The sequence below is a fragment of the Sinocyclocheilus grahami genome, unplaced genomic scaffold, assembly GCF_001515645.1.
Source record: "Sinocyclocheilus grahami isolate Dianchi unplaced genomic scaffold, SAMN03320097.WGS_v1.1 scaffold68.1, whole genome shotgun sequence".
Taxonomy (NCBI): Eukaryota; Metazoa; Chordata; class Actinopteri; order Cypriniformes; family Cyprinidae; genus Sinocyclocheilus; species Sinocyclocheilus grahami.
In genome coordinates, this window is record NW_015505247.1 from 1168822 (window position 1) to 1186666 (window position 17845).

At 35.9% G+C, this 17845-nt stretch overlaps 2 protein-coding genes, 1 long non-coding RNA gene and 1 pseudogene across 3 annotated transcripts; 2 read left to right on the forward strand and 2 right to left on the reverse strand.

Moving 5' to 3' along the window:
- Window positions 1–278: 278 nt before the first annotated feature.
- LOC107585273 (ATP-binding cassette sub-family G member 5-like) lies at window positions 279–2585 on the reverse strand. The gene is made up of 4 exons (XM_016272220.1): window positions 2509–2585; window positions 2187–2372; window positions 1150–1262; window positions 279–472 (listed from the first exon to the last, which is right to left on the reverse strand). Exons 1-4 carry the CDS (start codon window positions 2583–2585, stop codon window positions 279–281), a joined length of 570 nt encoding a protein of 189 aa, XP_016127706.1.
- Window positions 2586–5222: 2637 nt separating this feature from the next.
- Window positions 5223–6202, reverse strand: LOC107585274 (ATP-binding cassette sub-family G member 5-like). The gene is made up of 2 exons (XM_016272221.1): window positions 6004–6202; window positions 5223–5422 (listed from the first exon to the last, which is right to left on the reverse strand). Exons 1-2 carry the CDS (start codon window positions 6122–6124, stop codon window positions 5223–5225), a joined length of 321 nt encoding a protein of 106 aa, XP_016127707.1. The 5' UTR covers window positions 6125–6202.
- Window positions 6203–7959: 1757 nt separating this feature from the next.
- On the forward strand, window positions 7960–9677 carry LOC107585252 (uncharacterized). Its single transcript, XR_001609223.1, has 3 exons — window positions 7960–8019; window positions 9464–9538; window positions 9636–9677. It is a non-coding gene; the product is annotated as an uncharacterized lncRNA (long non-coding RNA).
- Window positions 9678–10338: 661 nt separating this feature from the next.
- On the forward strand, window positions 10339–17644 carry LOC107585275 (ATP-binding cassette sub-family G member 8-like; annotated as a pseudogene).
- Window positions 17645–17845: the final 201 nt, after the last annotated feature.

Sequence of the window (17845 nt, forward strand, 5' to 3'; positions counted from 1 at the left end):
TAAATTTTAAAACAACAGGTACATGTTTTATTAAACATTTATTGTATATAACAGAGTATTTACAGTCACATTAGAAATTATGATGTATACCACAAACAGTAATGGTACATTAGGGCCTACATTGTGGAGAAAATGAATCAATAACTATGGAAAAGGTTGATGGATTCAGCTTCATGTTGAGGTTTTCTGGATATAGTCTACTATGATTTAGAGATATTCTATATACAAAATAAAGAACATAAAATAACATTCTCAGGCACACCAACACACGCACACACTCAGAAGCTTAGCGTCTGATGAGGTGGTCGCGTATCTTGAAGCTGATGATGCCCAGTATCACGAGTGCAGGCAGAAAGGCGTAGAGCGGGAGGAAGTCTTGTGTGTAATGCGAGAGAGCTCCAGGATAACCCTGATCTATGATCATATCCCCCACTGTCCACCAGACATGATCCCGGCAAACCAGCTAAAGGCGCTGAGTGAGAGGAATGGTTAGTCAGAGGACATTGTGTGGACAGCTTATGCATTATATGTCATGAAATCAAAAGTAAAGTTTGTCAATGTCTATTAGCTTTGATTCAGACAAATAAAAAATAGCAGATAAATGCCTTCGAAATGTACAGGTGCATCTCAATAAATTAGAATGTCGTGGAAAAGTTCATTTATTTCAGTAATTCAACTCAAATTGTGAAACTTGTGTATTAAATAAATTCAATGCACACAGACTGAAGTAGTTTAAGTCTTTGCTTCTTTTAATTGTGATGATTTTGGCTGTTAAATGTGAGCCAAAATCATCACAATTAAAAGAACCAAAGACTTAAACTACTTCAGTCTGTGTGCATTGGATTTATTTAATACACGAGTTTCACAATTTGAGTTGAATTACTGAAATAAATGAACTTTTCCACGACCTGCTAATTTATTGAGATGCACCTGTACACACTTCATCAGGTAAAACAGTCCAATAATATTGATGATATTTGACATGCTGTGGGTAATGATGTAAACTAGAAACTACTGGCTATATCAATATGTCTGGCCTCAAGTTCTTATTTCAATAAGAAAGACATTAACACAGAAACTGTGCTTGTCAAGCCATCTCATGGGTTCCATTAGAAGTATGCTATTGAGGAAGAAGATGATTTTTCTTACTGCAGATGAAGTTCAGGCCATAGAACTCAATGACGATCAGGAGCTCACAGCCGTACTTCTGGAAGGTTAGATAACTCAGCCACTGGAACACCACAGGCATTTGTTTAAAACTCCTAAAAGGATAAAACATTTTATGAAACTTCACACTTAAAGGTATAGTAAAAAAAAAAAAATTTAAACAAAAATTCTAAATTTGTTTCTTCATCAGAACAGATTTGGAGAATTTTAGCAGTACATGACTTGCTCACCAATGGATCCTCTGCAGTGAATGGGTGCCATCAGAATGAGAATTCAAACAGCTGATACAAACATCACAATAATCCACACGACTCCAGTCCATCAGTTAAGGTCTTGTGAAGCGAACAGTGGCATGTTTGTAATAAACAAATCCATCAAGATATTTTTAACTTTAAACCGCCACTACTGGCCAAAACACCATAATAGTCCATATTCTAAAATAACACTTCCTCCAAGTGAAAAAATCAAATCCATCACCTGTTGTCCTCTCACATCAAAATCCACCAACATATTTGTTTAGAACCATTTTGGACTATTCGTGCTTGACGGTGCTTGATCTGTGCATATTTCTCTCCTGATTCATATAAGACACCTTGTCAACTGGAGAAATATTTTGGCAAGATGCAACAGTTTGATGTTAAAAAACTTTATTATAAACACGCAGCTTTTTGCTTCACAAGACATTAACAGATGGACTGAAGCCAAATTGTATATTATTGTGAAGTTTTTATCAGCTGTTTGGACTCTCATTCTGACGGCACACATTCACTGCAGAGGATCCACTGGTGAGTAAGTGATCTAATGCTAAATTTTTCCAAATTTATTATGATGATGAGACAAACTCATCTACATCTTGGGTGGCCTGAGAGTGAGTACATTTTCAGCAATTTTTCATTTTAGGGTGAACCATCAATTACATATCATGTCATGTAACTGATGGAAATTTTATCCAATCTATAATGCAGAACATAATGTCTTCAATGCACACAGTGTTGAATAAATCAAAGTCATTTCTTCACCTTAGAAATCCAGATCCCACCATGATTCCAGCTACACTGAGTAGAGCGACCCCACTGTTGACCATATTGGGGTCTTGAACGACCCCCAACAAGACCAGTGTTAAAAGTTCACCTATGATGTGAGGAACCATGACCATGGCTGAAAAACACATGAAGCGCACAGGATCTGGGTTCATGCTAACAGTCCTGAAACACCAAAGCACACACAGAGAAACAGCATGAGGTCAAGATTATGAGGACATTCCCCTCAGATTTGAACTGTAGTTACCCTGCCCTGAGCTCTGATAAACTCAATTGCTCACACGAACACACCCATACTTACCAGTACAAGAAAGAGGTGAAGATGAACACACTGATAATACTGAAGGGCAGGATATGGATGATGTAAGTCAGAAACATCTGCCACTTCTGGTACAAGTCATCTTTACTCTCCTGGTCAGCGATAGCTCTTAAAGCAGGAAATAAAAAAAATAAAAATAATAATAATAAAATAAAAAAAATTATATATATATATATATATATATAAAATGGCAGACAACTATTTTCCACGCTTATCAAGTACTATATATTGATTTAAACTGCATGAAAGTGAAAATACAGTAGCAGACATGTCTTGTGTTACCAATTATGTGTTATCTCAACTCAAGTGCTCTAAGTTCAAGGTTAAGCAATAATCATGGGCATGCTGGAGCAATTTGTGAGATGTGATCTCTTATCAGCCAGGAACTGATATATAAATGACAGGAATTATTTCTCTAAAGGCACTGACTTAATCAAACATTCTTGAGACCAGTGTTATTTTTGTATCACAAATGTAGTATTATAGAATTTACTAATATTCTGGATTAGGTTTATATATATATATATATATATATATATATATATATTTTTCATTTTCTTTTTATTTTTATATATATATATATATATATATATATTTATATATATATAATTTTCATTTTCATTTTCATTTTAGTTTTAGTAATTTTGTTGTGCATTTTTGTTCATCTTATTTGTTTTTTCTTAAATATATCTGTTTAGTTTTTATTCTTTTTAGTATAGTTATTTAGTTTTAGTAATTACTTCTTAAGTTAGTAGTAATTAAGTAATTAAAGTAATTCTTTAGTACTTAAACTAAACAAATATTAGAAATGTCTTGGTTGCCTTGAAAGTATAATTGAAAGCCTTTTTAATATACAAACCCAATTCCAAAAAAGTTGGGACACTGTACAAATTGTGAGTAAAAAAGGAATGGAATAATTTACAAATCTCATAAACTTATATTTTATTCACAATAGAATATAGATAACATATCAAATGTTGAAAGTGAGACATTTTGAAATGTCATGCCAAATATTGGCTCATTTTGGATTTCATGAGAGCTACACATTCCAAAAAAGTTGGGACAGGTAGCAATAAGAGGTCGGAAAAGTTAAACGTACATATAAGCTGGAGGACCAATTTGCAACTTATTAGGTCAATTGGCAACATTGATACATACTCTCAGTTTAAACATTTGATGTCATCTGTTGTATTCTAAATAAAATATTGAAATTTGAAACTTCCACATTGCATTCTGTTTTTATTCACAATTTGTACAGTGTCCCAACTTTTTTGGAATCGGGTTTGTATTTTATTTCACTTAACATGTATTTTATTTTAGTTCACATAAATGTTTTAGTTAATGATGATAACACTGCTTGTTGCTTTGTTAAAATGCAATGCAGCAACTTTTTTTTCTCACTGTTTTCAAACCTCACAAGTAGTGGAATATTTTCTCGTTTGTCTGTACTAATTACCTGTGTCCAAAAGCACATGGCTGTAATTAGTCCTGTTTAATTTAAAAGAAGACAAATACTCAACAATGAATGTGTCCTCTGACTCCAGAGATATTTTTGAGTTATTAACTGTGGATGAGATACTCACATAAAACCACGGCATTCAGCATGCCAGTATAGGGTGAGGCACCCATGAAAAATGACTAAATTAACCACAAACCAAACTCATTTTAAAAGTCAGGACAGGTAGAAAAAGCTCTTTTAAGGCATATTTTTACTCTTTACAGTGTAATTTCATGACGACAAACAAGGCAGAGGGGCAAACAGCAGATGAGACCAGGCAAAGAATTGTGGGAAATGGAGTCCAGGATGGAGTGGCAATGTGCCCTGTGGTGGATGTCCAGGGCACTCCAGCTGGTGATTGTGACAGTCAGTGTCATAGCTAGAGTTTTACCTCAGGAGATATGCAGATATTTATATACCTTTCAGTCATCTGACTTTGTATCATGAGGGCTATCACAATTCATGCTAACATAATTCACTGCGCTTAATGTAAAATATACTAATTTAATATAACTGTTTTCATATGCACCATGGTGAAGATGCATGTTTTTCAGGTTAGTTTTGGAGTAAAATATTTTTTAAAAGTCTCTTAAATCATTGTATTAAATTATTATTATGGTAATACATTACAATAAGGTCCCATTAGTTAATGCTAGTTATTGTACTAACTAACATTAACTAACAATAAGCAATACATTTGTTGTAATATTTATTGATCTGTTAGAAGTAGTTAAAAAAATAATTGTTCTGGTTACTGTTTTATCTTGTTTTATTAATTTTTTTAAATACAGGCAAAACCAGATAAAGACATGCTTTTTTCTAGTTGCTTATTATTATTTTTCTAGTCTTATTTTATTTATATTTTAAAAAGCATGTGAAAAAGCATGTGAAGCCACATTATTCAGTTAGCTTTTAAGTAAAAGCTTTTTTTGCTTTTATTTTGTTATTGTTGCTTTTGTCTGTTTTTATTCATTTTAACAAGTAAAATTATTATCGTTATTATTCATTTTTTAAATTATTATTATGTTTTTTTTTTTTTATATACATTAATTTTATATGAACCAAAAATGTTATCATCATCAACATTTTTGGTTCATTTCTCCAGAAGAGACTCAAGGATAAGTACAATATATGACACTTTAAAAGTGAATTTTCATCATCCTAGCACAATAGGCCTTCAGGTTACCAGCCATGAGCATTAGCCACTGCAATGGCCATCTGTACAGTTAAGGGTTTCAACAGAATCAGTTCCAGAGGCATCCACTATGCCTGAACGGGGCTGGTGGATGGTCACTATGACGATTCGATCTCTTCTGGCCAGTTCAGCCAGCAGCACTACTATCTGATTAGCCGTCATGCTGTCCAGTCCTGTGGTCGGCTCATCCAGGAGAATCACCTCTGCCATGACATAACGGAAAATGAAAAAACATGAGAAGAAATGAAACAAATGAGAAACTTTCTACAAAGTCCACTTTCTGTCCTATGAGAGACAACTTTGAGTGTCTTCTTAATTCAAGTAATTAAAGCAATTAATAGATTTCCCTTTGTCTAAAGTTAGAGCCAAATTGGCTGATGGATTCATTTACTGCTTGATTGGAGAAGGCAGCAGATGAAAGCCACTTATAATTGCTGGTTTGTGTTCAGTTTGGAGTGGGCTCGACTAATCCATAGTCCACGGTCCCAGGTGACCCAGATAAAGGATCCAAAGGGACCCACGGCTTATATTAAAAATGTGATAACCCTGTCTTCCACTTTTAATATTCTACTTCAGTCCCTTTCACTCATTTGTCCATTCCTCAATAATCCTTTGAGGGGCTTTGGGTCGCTGTGCTGGTCGCTCTGCATTTAAATAACATTTAGTCTCTCTTATGTGCAAGCAAGGAAATGAACACACACTACAGTGTTTGTACACTAAACATAAACAAACATTATGCAATTATGGGTTAGTATTAACAAGTCTCAGGCAGAGGGCAGCTCACTTGGGTCCTGAAGCAGTTGGCTGGCAATGGAGACCCTCCTTCTCTCTCCACCAGAAATGCCTGGGAAAATGCGGCCTCCAATCATGCTGTGAGCTACGTGTCCCAAACTCAGCTCTACCATGACTGCAGCTACCTAAGATGGATCAAACAGGGATCAGCTTATTCAAATATGAGTGATGTCTTCATCATAACTTCATGAAAGTTATGGTATGTGTAGGTATTTGAGATTTCTGTATTCATTTCATTTTAATCGATTTTTAATCGATTTTTGTCCATATTTCCATATCTGTGGTGATGTGGCAAATATCTGTGAAGGGAACGAGCTTACCTTCTTGTGAATGGCCTCAGAAGAGTGTTTTCTCAAAGCAAGCTGAGCAGTGTATGTCAGAGTCTCCTCCACAGTCAGATAGCTCAAGAGATTGTCACTCTGAGAGAGTAAAAAAAATCTATATAAGCATTCAAAATAAGGCTATATATTTCTACATAAACAACAATACAATCAGCCTGAGATGCATTTCCTGTATAATGATGTAACTCGCTGCTTAACTACTATAGTGCGATGTATCGTTGCAGAAACAGGTAGCCGTGTAATAAGTTCTGCTAATGACATTTATATTCAAGATCGCAGCATTTCTCAGAGAGGCTGCTGTAGTGAAATCATCTGAGGACTACTTTGCTGTTTTCATTCCCTGCTGTTTTACTTTATTTCAGGTTTGATTCATTGTGGGTTCCCTCTATTTCATACTCCGGGGTTTCCTTACTCATTTATTCACATGTGCACTCTTTAAAAATGATGCTGATTGTTGACATGCTAAAATACATAGATTGAATTGACATACATATTAAATAATGGAAAGAATGATATAGAATGTACAAGAAACTGTGCTGACCAACTTTGGCAACACCCCCCCCCCCCCCCCCCCCCCCCCCCCCCACACACACAATATTTATGGTAATGGTATACAATAGTAGTATAGTAGTAAATAGTATTTTGTATATTCACAAAAGCATTTTAATTGATGAAAAATCACAGAATATTTTATTATTGAAGCCACATGCTCATCCAATTAGTGCTGACCTCTGTTATGTGAAGTGTGCATGTATCAGTGGGTAGAGAACCTGTGCTTTAAGTTAGCCGTAAATGCATTACGGTGCACATTATCGACACTTACAACACTTCACAAATTGTAAACTTTGCTCCTGTTTAAATTCTTATCTGTATCTTCGGTTTTGGTCTTATGTTTATCTATTCCTTTTAAGATGAGTCAGAAGGTTGTGGATTTGTGCGTCATGTCTGTTTATATCTGTAATTGTTGTGCAGTGAAGTTCACACTGCTGAAATTGGACTAAAAGCAATGCTACTATAACTTTCACTATTGTGCAAAAAAAAAAGTTGAAAAACTTTAACTTCACATACGTTTAGCTCATGAGACACCATATAATCACTGGACTAGATTTATAGCTTCTTTGCATCTAAATTTAATCTGTAAAAATTACCTGCAATAATGGCCGTCTCTCCATGCTTATTTAATTTTCCGGAATATACACATGAATAGCTCAGAAGAATAATGTAATGAACTCATGTGTAATGGCTAATTTCAGAGTTAACTCTACAAATGAACTTTTCTGCTAACTTTACTGTATTTGTTTAAGTTTGGTTGTGGCAGACTTGACCTTTAGTTACCTAGCCAATTGCTTTTCATCTACTGTATATATACTTAGTTTCTATAGTTGACCAAAGTCACATATTGCCTGTGATATTTATATTGGCATGTACATTTACAGTGTACCGTGGATGTAAATGTATTATACATTCTACTGTATAATTTTGTCCACTGTGATATTTTCTGTTAAAATCACTTAAAATCAAAAAATTCTTCACTGGCTTCCTGTTAAATATCGAGTAGAGTATAAGATTCTACTTCTCACTTTTAAAGCTCTTCATAATTTTGCACCAGGGCAGCAGTCTGTATTTTACTTACAGTGGAGGTCGCAATGAAGTGGAAGTCCTATGAGGTCAGTCTTTTCAGACTGTATTCTTTCCATTTTCAATAAATTACTCCTCAAAATACCATTTTCTACCTGTTTTTCTTCTGCTGAAGTACTTTTTAGGTACTGAAAGAAGGCCTTCATTCATTCAGAAATTTTTCAGGAAGCAGATCAAAGTTCATCTGGCCACTATGGGGTCTAGAGCATTTAATTGTGCTGCTCCTAATCTCTGGAATTCTCTTCCACAATCAATACGAGAAAGTGACTGTCTGACTACTTTTAAATAATGTCTTAAAACTTACTTGTTTAAATTAGCTTTCTCGGATCAATTTGAAATGATTTAATGTCAATAGTTGTTGTTTGTTGTCTTGATTTTATGATTATCACTCAACTGTACGGTGTCCTTGAGTGCTCTGAAAGGCACCTTTAAATAAAATGTATTATTATTATTTATTATTATTGTTATAAAGTCAAGGTTGGAAGGATGACTGATTCCAGGGAGTGAATTTCCAAAGGGGACGGAGTTCCAGTTTGAAAACATTGTATTTTTATACTATTTTTGTCACTTACCTGAATTCCCCAGAATTCCAATTATCTGCCCACTGTCCACATGAAATGACACTTGATTCAGTATTTGCCTACTCCATTTTCTTCTGAAAGATGAAAGGTCCCACCAGGGCCCTACATGTTCACTGTAACACACATAAGCAAACAAAAAAATGCTTATGAAATGGCCACAGTAAGTGGTTTTCAGTTTGCCAGTATTTTGTTTGAAACTTCAATAAAATAACAAAGATTAATAATTAGATTAATAACCCAACAGTTGTATAATTATTGCCAAAGATAAAGTCAACTTATGAGAAAATGTCAGATTGCTTATGGCATTTAAACTTTTATTCACCGATCGTTTCATGTTAATTGCATACTTAAAGACTATAATAAACTGATAACTTTGATAAATCTGGCCTTTGATTTGCTGGATTTTGCAGAGAAAATTATTATATATACACACACACACACACACACACACACACACACACACACACACACACATATATATAATACCAGTTATGTAGCTGATGTTGCTGTCAATAAGCACACATACTCTGAGTGGTTGAGTGGTAAATTATTTTTGTACTGTCAAGAAATGTTAAATTGTTGAAATTTAGTCATCTGCAAGCAATTCAGCAAATAAAAATTTATATTTTTAATTTAAAAAAAGCTAATGATAAGCAGATAAAGTCCAACAAAATTGTCCCTCACAAATTACAATCTGTTGAGTTTATTAATATATAGGCCAGGCTTCAAGTTTTATACAGTAAATAATGAGTGTCCCTGCCCAGTGTCCCTGTCAATCAAGTGATCCTTGGTCTGAAAAAGTCTGAAGACCTCACATCTTGTGCAATGACATTCAAACATTTTTAAGTGCCCAAATGCTTTGAATTTGATATGCTTTTATAATTGATCACAGGTGGACAAACGGTCATAAAGGACCTAAACCTATGTGTGCACAGTGGCCAGATGCTTGTTGTCATCGGCAGCTCAGGTAGCCTATGTCAAACTTTTATGTGCAGAATTCTAAACAAAGCACAAGTGAATAAAAGCATCAAGAAAGCCAGAAAGAAATTAAGTTTTGGTTCCAGGCTGTGGGAAGACCTCCTTACTAGACATCATAACATGTCGAGATGAGGGTGGCACCGTGAATTCAGGAGAGATTCTGATCAACGGGAAACCTTCCACACGTTCCCTGCATGGTGAAGAAAAAAGAAAAAACCTCACAGTGCGCGAGACGCTGGCTTCTGTGGCCAAACTACGGCTGCCTGCGCACTTCACCCAGGAACAGAGAGATCAACGGGGGAGCAACTCAGATCATGTATGCGTACATAATGAACTAGATAAAAGTAATGCGAGCGTGACTAATGTGTTTGTTTGAGCTTCTCAGGTGGACGATGTCATCGCGGAGCTGCGTCTGAGGCAGTGTGCGCACAATGAAATCTGAAATTACAGAGTAACCTGTCTTCTTGCAATATGTCAAAACAAACTGTAATGTTATTTTTTTATAGCTTAGTTAATTTTTTCTGCAAAAAAAAAAAAACTATTCAAACTGCCATGCATGTATTTATGTATTTTTTCATTGATGTACAATTATGGCAATATCCACTTTTTTATGATGAGTTATTGGTTTTTATATTTACATTTGTTGGCTGGACATAGATCAACTCTTTTCTAGGGGATGGCCTGTTGAATTAAAGGTCTTGCACTGATCTTTTCTCTCCAGTCCAGTGATTTTAGACAGGTGGACAAACGGTCATAAAGGACCTAAACCTATGTGTGCACAGTGGCCAGATGCTTGTTGTCATCGGCAGCTCAGGTAGCCTATGTCAAACTTTTATGTGCAGAATTCTAAACAAAGCACAAGTGAATAAAAGCATCAAGAAAGCCAGAAAGAAATTAAGTTTTGGTTCCAGGCTGTGGGAAGACCTCCTTACTGGACATCATAACATGTCGAGATGAGGGTGGCACCGTGAATTCAGGAGAGATTCTGATCAACGGGAAACCTTCCACACGTTCCCTGCATGGTGAAGAAATGCATTGCTCACGTGCGGCAGGATGACCGCCTGTTACCGCACCTCACAGTGCGCGAGACGCTGGCTTCTGTGGCCAAACTACGGCTGCCTGCGCACTTCACCCAGGAACAGAGAGATCAACGGGGGAGCAACTCAGATCATGTATGCGTACATAATGAACTAGATAAAAGTAATGCGAGCGTGACTAATGTGTTTGTTTGAGCTTCTCAGGTGGACGATGTCATCGCGGAGCTGCGTCTGAGGCAGTGTGCGCACACGCGCGTGGGGAACGACTATGTGAGGGGGGTGTCGGGTGATGAGAGGAGGAGGGTCAGCATCGCTGTACAGCTGCTCTGGAATCCAGGTGAGTCTGTAACACATCAACATAGGTAGCCTATGAATTGGAGACTTATGCTTAAAGTCAATGTGATAAAGTCTGCAGGATGATATTACTTAATAAAAAAACATCCTTGGTCGTACTGTTGATGAGTCATGTACATTATTATAAATAAAAATCATTTGTTTTTTGCATGTTACCTGTTTCGGATGCAGAAAAGCTAGTTCATGCATTCATAACCTTTAGACTGAACTAGTTATGTAGCTGATGTTGCTGTCAATAAGCACACATACTCTGAGTGGTTATTCTACAAATTATTTTTGTACTGTCAAGAAATGTTAAATTGTTGAAATTTAGTCATCTGCAAGCAATTCAGCAAATAAAAATTTATATTTTTAATTTAAAATAGCTGGATTTTGAAATTCTGTTCAAATCAATCCATTTTTATTAATACAATTGTGATCTTTTCAAGGTTTCAGGTTTTACTGGAGGGGTTCAAAAATACTGTTGTGAAACTAAATTTAACTGCATGTCAAGTTAAATTTAAGTTAAATTTAAGTTCCATAATATTGACATTTGTGTTAAAATACAACAGCTGTTTGGTCATATACATGTATCAGGTGCAGTTGTCTGTTAGCAGCTAGACTAAACCTATGAAGTTCCTGAGCACATTCAGAGTGTGCTGGAAATAATATATATACAGTACATATAATATAATATGTGTGTGTGTGTGTGTGTGTGTTTGAAGAGTGTCAGTCCATTAAGAACTTAACAGTTTACCAATAACCAGGTGCTACATTTTGCATAACTCTCACAGACTGTGAATTAAGACAATCACCCATTTCACTGCTTTCATGTCATGTCAATATTGTATTCTCACCTCACGGTATAGGACACATTTTTGACGCTCAGGCTGCATGACGAATCGACGTAGTCCGGATTTGGTTGGGACGTTCCCGTCTCTGACACCACCTTAAAAGATCCATTTAACCCATTATTCTGGAAAACATCCTGCAATGAATATGAATGTAACTGACTCATTGTCTCTCAGCGATGGTCAAACAAACTGTGACAGATCCTCGTCTACAGCTGTCTAAACACTCCAGCTCATATTGCACTGATGAGGCTGGAACCATAAACAGTGACTCTTATCAGTGGAACTTTGTGCCATTTGCTATATAGAGTGGCTTCTCTCTGCCACCTCTCAGTTTTTTTCCAGGACAACAAGAGGAGCAGGTACTTCTCTAAGCGGGACACCTGACCAGAGGGGCACAGACCCCTTTTCTACCACGTCCACCATGTTAGACCAGAGTGTTTTCCATTCAGAAGACAGCTTTGGCTCTACAAATGACAAACAGTACAGGGTGAGTATATTCAAAGGATGTTTATTTTGTTTCCATTGTATTATTGTTGTCTTCATTTTAACATTCATAACAAGAGTATAGGATTATTTATTTCCTATTGATTATAGTTGAGTTCATTCAGGGTGATGCTGTACAAAATGCTCTGTTGCAAAAATGGACCCTGAACCACAAAGAAGACTCCAGTTCTCTTATCTGTTAACATTTGATAGATTTGATAAATAAAATGTGACCGTAATCAGTTTATGAGCAGTGTAATCTCAATTAAGCCTGATAAACCTTAAACTAAAAGTACTGACTAAAATGCCAATAGTAACTGCATAAATTGTATTTACATGTAAATAATCGTGTTGTCAAACATATAGGTATTATATTGTGACGTTAGCACTTTATGTCTCAACAAACACAGGGTCAAGACGTTCTTTTCTCATCCCCAGAGGAGGACAGCAGTCTGTATTTTACTTACAGTGGAGGTCGCAATGAAGTGGAAATTCGTTCGGGGTAACTGATAACGTTCGGGGTTCAGACACACTCTCTCTGTTTAAATCACATCTCTTTGGCCAAACATTCAAATAATACATATCATAATCTTGTACTGCAGTTATATCTGATAAAATGCACATTATTATTCTTTAGTTTGAGTTAAACAAATCAATTTTGCTTGGTTGGAACAGCAGCTACGCTAATTATGTCTCTATTTGTTTCTCTGTTTTTGCCACGGGATTGACATCCCATGGTAACTAGGATTTACACAAGCTTCAGTCTGGATCCAGAACACCTGAGAAGAGATGCTGCCAACCCCTCAGAGGACCTCAGATGATGCCAACCCTGAAACAACATACAGAACTACCACAGTTTGATTTCATCATATAATAATTGCTGTTAATAGTGTTCATCGTCTGTTTGATTACGTCTTTAATTGATTTTTCCGTACATTTCTGCCATATGTAGATTGACTGACAGTCACCACTGATAAGCTACCACTAAATATTGTAGAAACTTAATTTGCTGTAAAGTTGCTTTGCAATGATTTGCATCGTGAAAAGAGCTGTACAAATAAACTTGAATTGAATTGAATTGTTTTCGTAATTAGTCAGTATCACGAGTGCTGCTGTTCTGAATATTCGCAGGTCTGTGATTGGACGTTGGCAGTAGGTGCAATTATGAGCATGTGTGATTTTATTTTTTGCAACATTTCAAGTAAACAAAAAGTAAATATAAAGTAGCTTGCATTTCAGACATAATATTGGCTGTTTTTTTGTCTATTTTCGACCGCCATACGACCACACGGCAATGGCGTTCCTCAATGAATCAGTGTGTTTGAACAAATCGGTTGATTAAATGATTGAACTGACTCTCTTTTGAACGAATCGGTATGAATGAATTTGACTCTAAAGTCAAATAATAATAAAGTCTAAAGAGTCGAAGATCATAATAAAAGACTTTGGAAAAATTTTAAATGTAAATAAAATAATATTAAAATAGTAAAATGATAATAATTAAATAATAAAATGTAATGACTTCCACCGCCTCTGAAATAAATGTCTTTTTAGCTAACTTAACTTTTTTTACAATCCACTCATTTCCTTCTTTTACACTACAAAACGTGGAATACTCTATTTCATTTAGAAATAGATTATAAGAGCAAAATGGCTTGCAAACCCCACTTTGTGCAGATTTCTAAAACCTTAAAAAAAAAATTCATTAAGTGAGCTAAAATAAAGAAAAATAAAGACAATAAAAATGATTCAATTACTAAAAATGTACATGTAAATGTAAACAGAAAATTTACAAATAAAAACTAATTCAAATGATTAATAAAACTAATAATATCTCAATACTAAAATAGCATTGGTCAAAACCATGACTTTGCTTATGTTTTATATGTGTTTTCAGGTATTCTCATCCTAGATGAGCCTACTTCAGGTCTGGACAGCTTCACAACCCATAATTTGGTCATTACATTGTACCGTCTGGCTCGAGGGAACCGCCTGGTGTTGCTGTCAGTCCATCAGCCTCGTTCAGATATCTTTCAGCTCTTTGACCTGGTAGTGCTCTTGTCTTCTGGTTCAGCCGTGTACTGCGGTCAGGCCAAGGACATGGTACATTACTTTACTTCTCTTGGGTACCCGTGTCCACGATACTACAACCCCTCTGACTACTACGGTGAGTTGGCCTGAGATCTGATGTCTGTAGTTGAGCATGTGGTCCAGTTGTTGTGTCTGAACTGTGAATTTCTCATGCAGTGGACTTGATAAGCATTGATCGGCGCAGTCCTGAAAAAGAAGCACAATGTTTGGAGAAAGCCAGGAAGTTAGCAGACCAGTTTGTAGAGAAGGTGAAGAACACAGAGGACTTCATGTGGAAATCAGAAGACTGCGGTTCTCCGGCACTGGATGCCCCTCAAAGGTACATTTTAATAATCACGGGATTTGTTCTTTCACACTGAAGCTTTTTCTTAAATCATTTATAACCTCACACACTGTATCAATGAAAATGAAAAGCACAAGAGCTGATGATACAGTTTCTATACCAGCAGTGTTCCTCCCGTCTCGAAGAAGGAATCAGTGATCACAGTTTCCAAACAGAAGGATCGCCTGCCAGGAAAACTGCAGTAGTTCACAATCCTAATCAAGTAAATAAAGTGGAAAACACTTTTTTATTGTAAAATCTTGTAGCTCAGAGTATATCCTGAAAGCTGTTTCCATTACAACCTTGTCATTTTTTTAGACGGCAAGTATTTAATGACTACCGAGATCTGGTAACGTTGGTGGTTCATGGTTTGGAAGCCTTGCTAATGTCACTTCTCATCGGTTTCCTTTATTTTGGAGCTGGGGATGAGGGTCTTTCCATCCAAGATACGGTGGCTTTGCTCTACATGATAGGAACTCTGACACCCTTTGCCGTGGTGCTGGATGTCATTGCAAAGTGTGAGTAAATTACAGAAGATTGATGTTTTTGGTGTCTTCTGAGTCCAGTGGCATAATATGTTGTTTTTCACAGGTCATTCAGAGAGAGCCATGCTTTATCATGAACTGGAAGATGGCATGTACTCAGTCACCTCATACTTTTTTGCCAAGGTAAATAAACTGCATTATGTAAGAGCTTCAGGAATGACAGTGGTGTCGATGTGTAGACCTTTGGGGCATAGCAGAGCTTCACAACCGAATTGCTTTTTTCATGAACATGTAGTTACAGAGTCAAGAGTGTTGATCAGTTTTTTGACTTGGGTTTTGTAAAATGCGTTACGTTAGATGCATGATTGAACAATGTGCAATGTTATTATTAGCAATATATAACAGCTAGTTTGGTCCTCGGACTTGACTGCCTGTGCAGTGATCACTGTTTGTATCATTAAACTGTCAGTTTGTGCTTTAGTAGTGTGGAATTTTCAGCGACTCTTTCTTCAAGTTACATCATTATGCCAGTAGGTGGCGATAAGTAAATGTCCTTCTGAGTGAGTCATTTGAATCATTCACTCAACCGTTTTGCTCAAACACACTGATTAAATTCAGGGACTAAACAACAGAGTTGTCATTGTTAACTAAATGTAAAACTATTAAAAATGTTTTTGGTAAGTGAGATAAAGCTGAAGTAAAATATAAATATCAGATTAAACTTAAAAACTGCTTTCTAATGAAAATTAGAAATGTTTCCTGGACAACTAACTGAAAAAAGCTGACATACTAAAACTAAAACTGAAATAAAATAAAGTTTAATAAATAAAAAATAAAACAAACACATAACAAAATTATTAAAACTAAAGTTAAAATGACAACTAAAAATATAAAAATAAGTTAATCCCAGATATTAATAAATACTAAAATATAAATGACACTAAAATAAGATGAATAAGTCTATATTTATGATTCATTGAATCATTCCCTGAATTCCTTCATTCAAAGATACTGCTTCATTAGAGAACAAAACACTGCTATAGTGTTAAAAAAATCTCTAGCAATTATCTGCAAATGTCTTTAAATGTATTAACTTCTGGTCTATTTAAGCAATTTAATAGACTTTAACAATTCTATTTATTAGTAAATAAATGTTTCTAGTAAGACCCTTAGAAATAGAAACTTTTGAACAGCATTTACAGCATAACAGTTCAGTCAGGGGTGAGTGGCATGACAGGGAAAGGCCATGAGTTGAATATTAGCTCCTGTTTGGACTTTGTCAGCTCTTGACATTAATGAGATACTTCAAGCTCCAGTGTCTCTTTCAGGTCCTTGGTGAGCTTCCAGAGCACTTTACGCTGGTATACGGTGTGCCCATCTACTGGTTGGCCGGGCTCAACAGCGCTCCCGAACGCTTCCTGCTCAACTTCCTGTTGGTGTGGCTGATGGTGTATTGTAGTCGCTGCATGGCCCTATTTGTGGCGGCAGTCCTGCCAACATTGCAGACTTCGTCTTTCATGGGTAACGCACTCTTCATGGTCTTCTACCTGACTGCTGGCTTTATCATTAGTCTGGAAAACATGTGGCTGGGTAAAAACATCCTTGAACATTTTATTTCAAATGAATACTAGATTCAAATCTGCAAGTATTCCTTAAATGAACACTGATTTTCATCACCAACAGTGGCGTCTTGGTTTTCTTACATATCCTTCATGCGCTGGGGTTTTGAGGGAATGCTGCAGGTTCAGTTTTGTGGGACCAGAATCCCAATCACTATTGGAAACCTCACTTTAGAATTCGACGGGATTAAGGTGAGGAACGCTGACATGTAAAATACACACTTATATGGTTTCTATTCATGGACACCATTAAATGAATTGTTCAACTTTGTTTTCAGGTTGTGGAGATGATGAAAATGAACCAGTATCCACTGTATTCCTGCTACCTGGTGCTTATTACTGTTGCTTTTGTTTTCATCCTGCTCTATTATCTGTCACTCAAATTCATTAAACAGAAGTCCAGTCAGGATTGGTGAGGAGGACGAATCAGCATAAAGTCTGGTCCACACTGCAGCTTGTTCTTGCCAAGAAACCAACATATAAAATGCCCATCCACAGTACAGACCTTGCTTTGTAAGCTGTAGTTGTCAAGTCCAAATATGGCTCTTTCCACAACAAATATATTATGTCAAATATGTTGATAACATTGTACTTCCACTAACTGCCGATGGATGGCAGTAATGTACTATATTTCTGCACTCTTGTTTACTTAATTACTTGGTTTTTTTTGGTTCTAGTAAACCACCAGAGCTCATGTTTCAACAAATTTACTGCAGCATGTCACAATGTAGATTTCATATTAACTTTTATTTTCTTTTGTAAATCAGAATCGTTTTGTATGCATAATATTATTATAGAACAGTGTACTACTACAGGAGCTTTGAAAGCTTTCTTAAAGATTTAGAAACTCAAGTGCTTGTTATATATATATATATATATCCACCAGAGCTCATGTTTCAACAAATTTACTGCAGCATGTCACAATGTAGATTTCATATTAACTTTTATTTTCTTTTGTAAATCAGAATCGTTTTGTATGCATAATATTATTATAGAACAGTGTACTACTACAGGAGCTTTGAAAGCTTTCTTAAAGATTTAGAAACTCAAGTGCTTGTTATATACATATATA

Coding starts and splice junctions, on each gene's coding strand:
- LOC107585273 (XM_016272220.1), bottom strand. CDS start 2,585: ATGTTTCTGACTTACATCATCCATATCCTGCCCTTCAGTATTATCAGT. Junction 1,263..2,186: donor GTGGGATCTGGATTTCTAAG/GTGAAGAAATGA, acceptor TTATCCTTTTAG/GAGTTTTAAACAAATGCCTG. Junction 473..1,149: donor TGGCCTGAACTTCATCTGCA/GTAAGAAAAATC, acceptor CCTCTCACTCAG/CGCCTTTAGCTGGTTTGCCG.
- LOC107585274 (XM_016272221.1), bottom strand. CDS start 6,124: ATGGTAGAGCTGAGTTTGGGACACGTAGCTCACAGCATGATTGGAGGC. Junction 5,423..6,003: donor CCAACTGCTTCAGGACCCAA/GTGAGCTGCCCT, acceptor ATGTCATGGCAG/AGGTGATTCTCCTGGATGAG.